Consider the following 276-nt stretch of genomic DNA (forward strand, 5'->3'; position numbering starts at 1 on the left):
CCCTGCGCCTCCCCTGCCCCCTGCCGGCCCCCCCTCCTCTCCCCCAGGTCCAGCAGCGTCGGCAGGAACTGGAACAAGTGCTCGGGATCCGCCTCACCTAAGGGGCCGGCGGGGGCTCGGGAGCTCCTTCTCCTCTCGCTGCCGCCTGAGCCTGACGGTACTTACTGGAATCAACTACAGCACTTGCACAGACCCTACGTGCCTGGGGGATTCGGAGCCACTCGCACCCCTGGGCTCCCCTCGGCCAGAGGGGAGAGCGCAGCGGAGGGTCCCCCA

The 276-nt window shown here is 69.6% G+C and overlaps 1 protein-coding gene across 1 annotated transcript in view; it reads left to right on the forward strand.

The window, feature by feature from the left end:
• SMARCD2 (SWI/SNF related, matrix associated, actin dependent regulator of chromatin, subfamily d, member 2) overlaps positions 1-101 on the forward strand; it is a gene marked incomplete at its 5' end in the record, with an annotated part of 4386 nt that extends 4285 nt beyond the window's left edge. Inside the window, one exon of the mRNA XM_010159034.1 lies at positions 40-101. Within this exon, the coding sequence (XP_010157336.1) occupies positions 40-101 (62 nt within the window). The remainder of the gene's footprint in view (positions 1-39) is intronic.
• Between the last annotated feature and the right edge of the window lie 175 nt (positions 102-276).

This window comes from Eurypyga helias, unplaced genomic scaffold (genome assembly GCF_000690775.1).
Source record: "Eurypyga helias isolate BGI_N326 unplaced genomic scaffold, ASM69077v1 scaffold38409, whole genome shotgun sequence".
Classification (NCBI taxonomy): Eukaryota; Metazoa; Chordata; class Aves; order Eurypygiformes; family Eurypygidae; genus Eurypyga; species Eurypyga helias.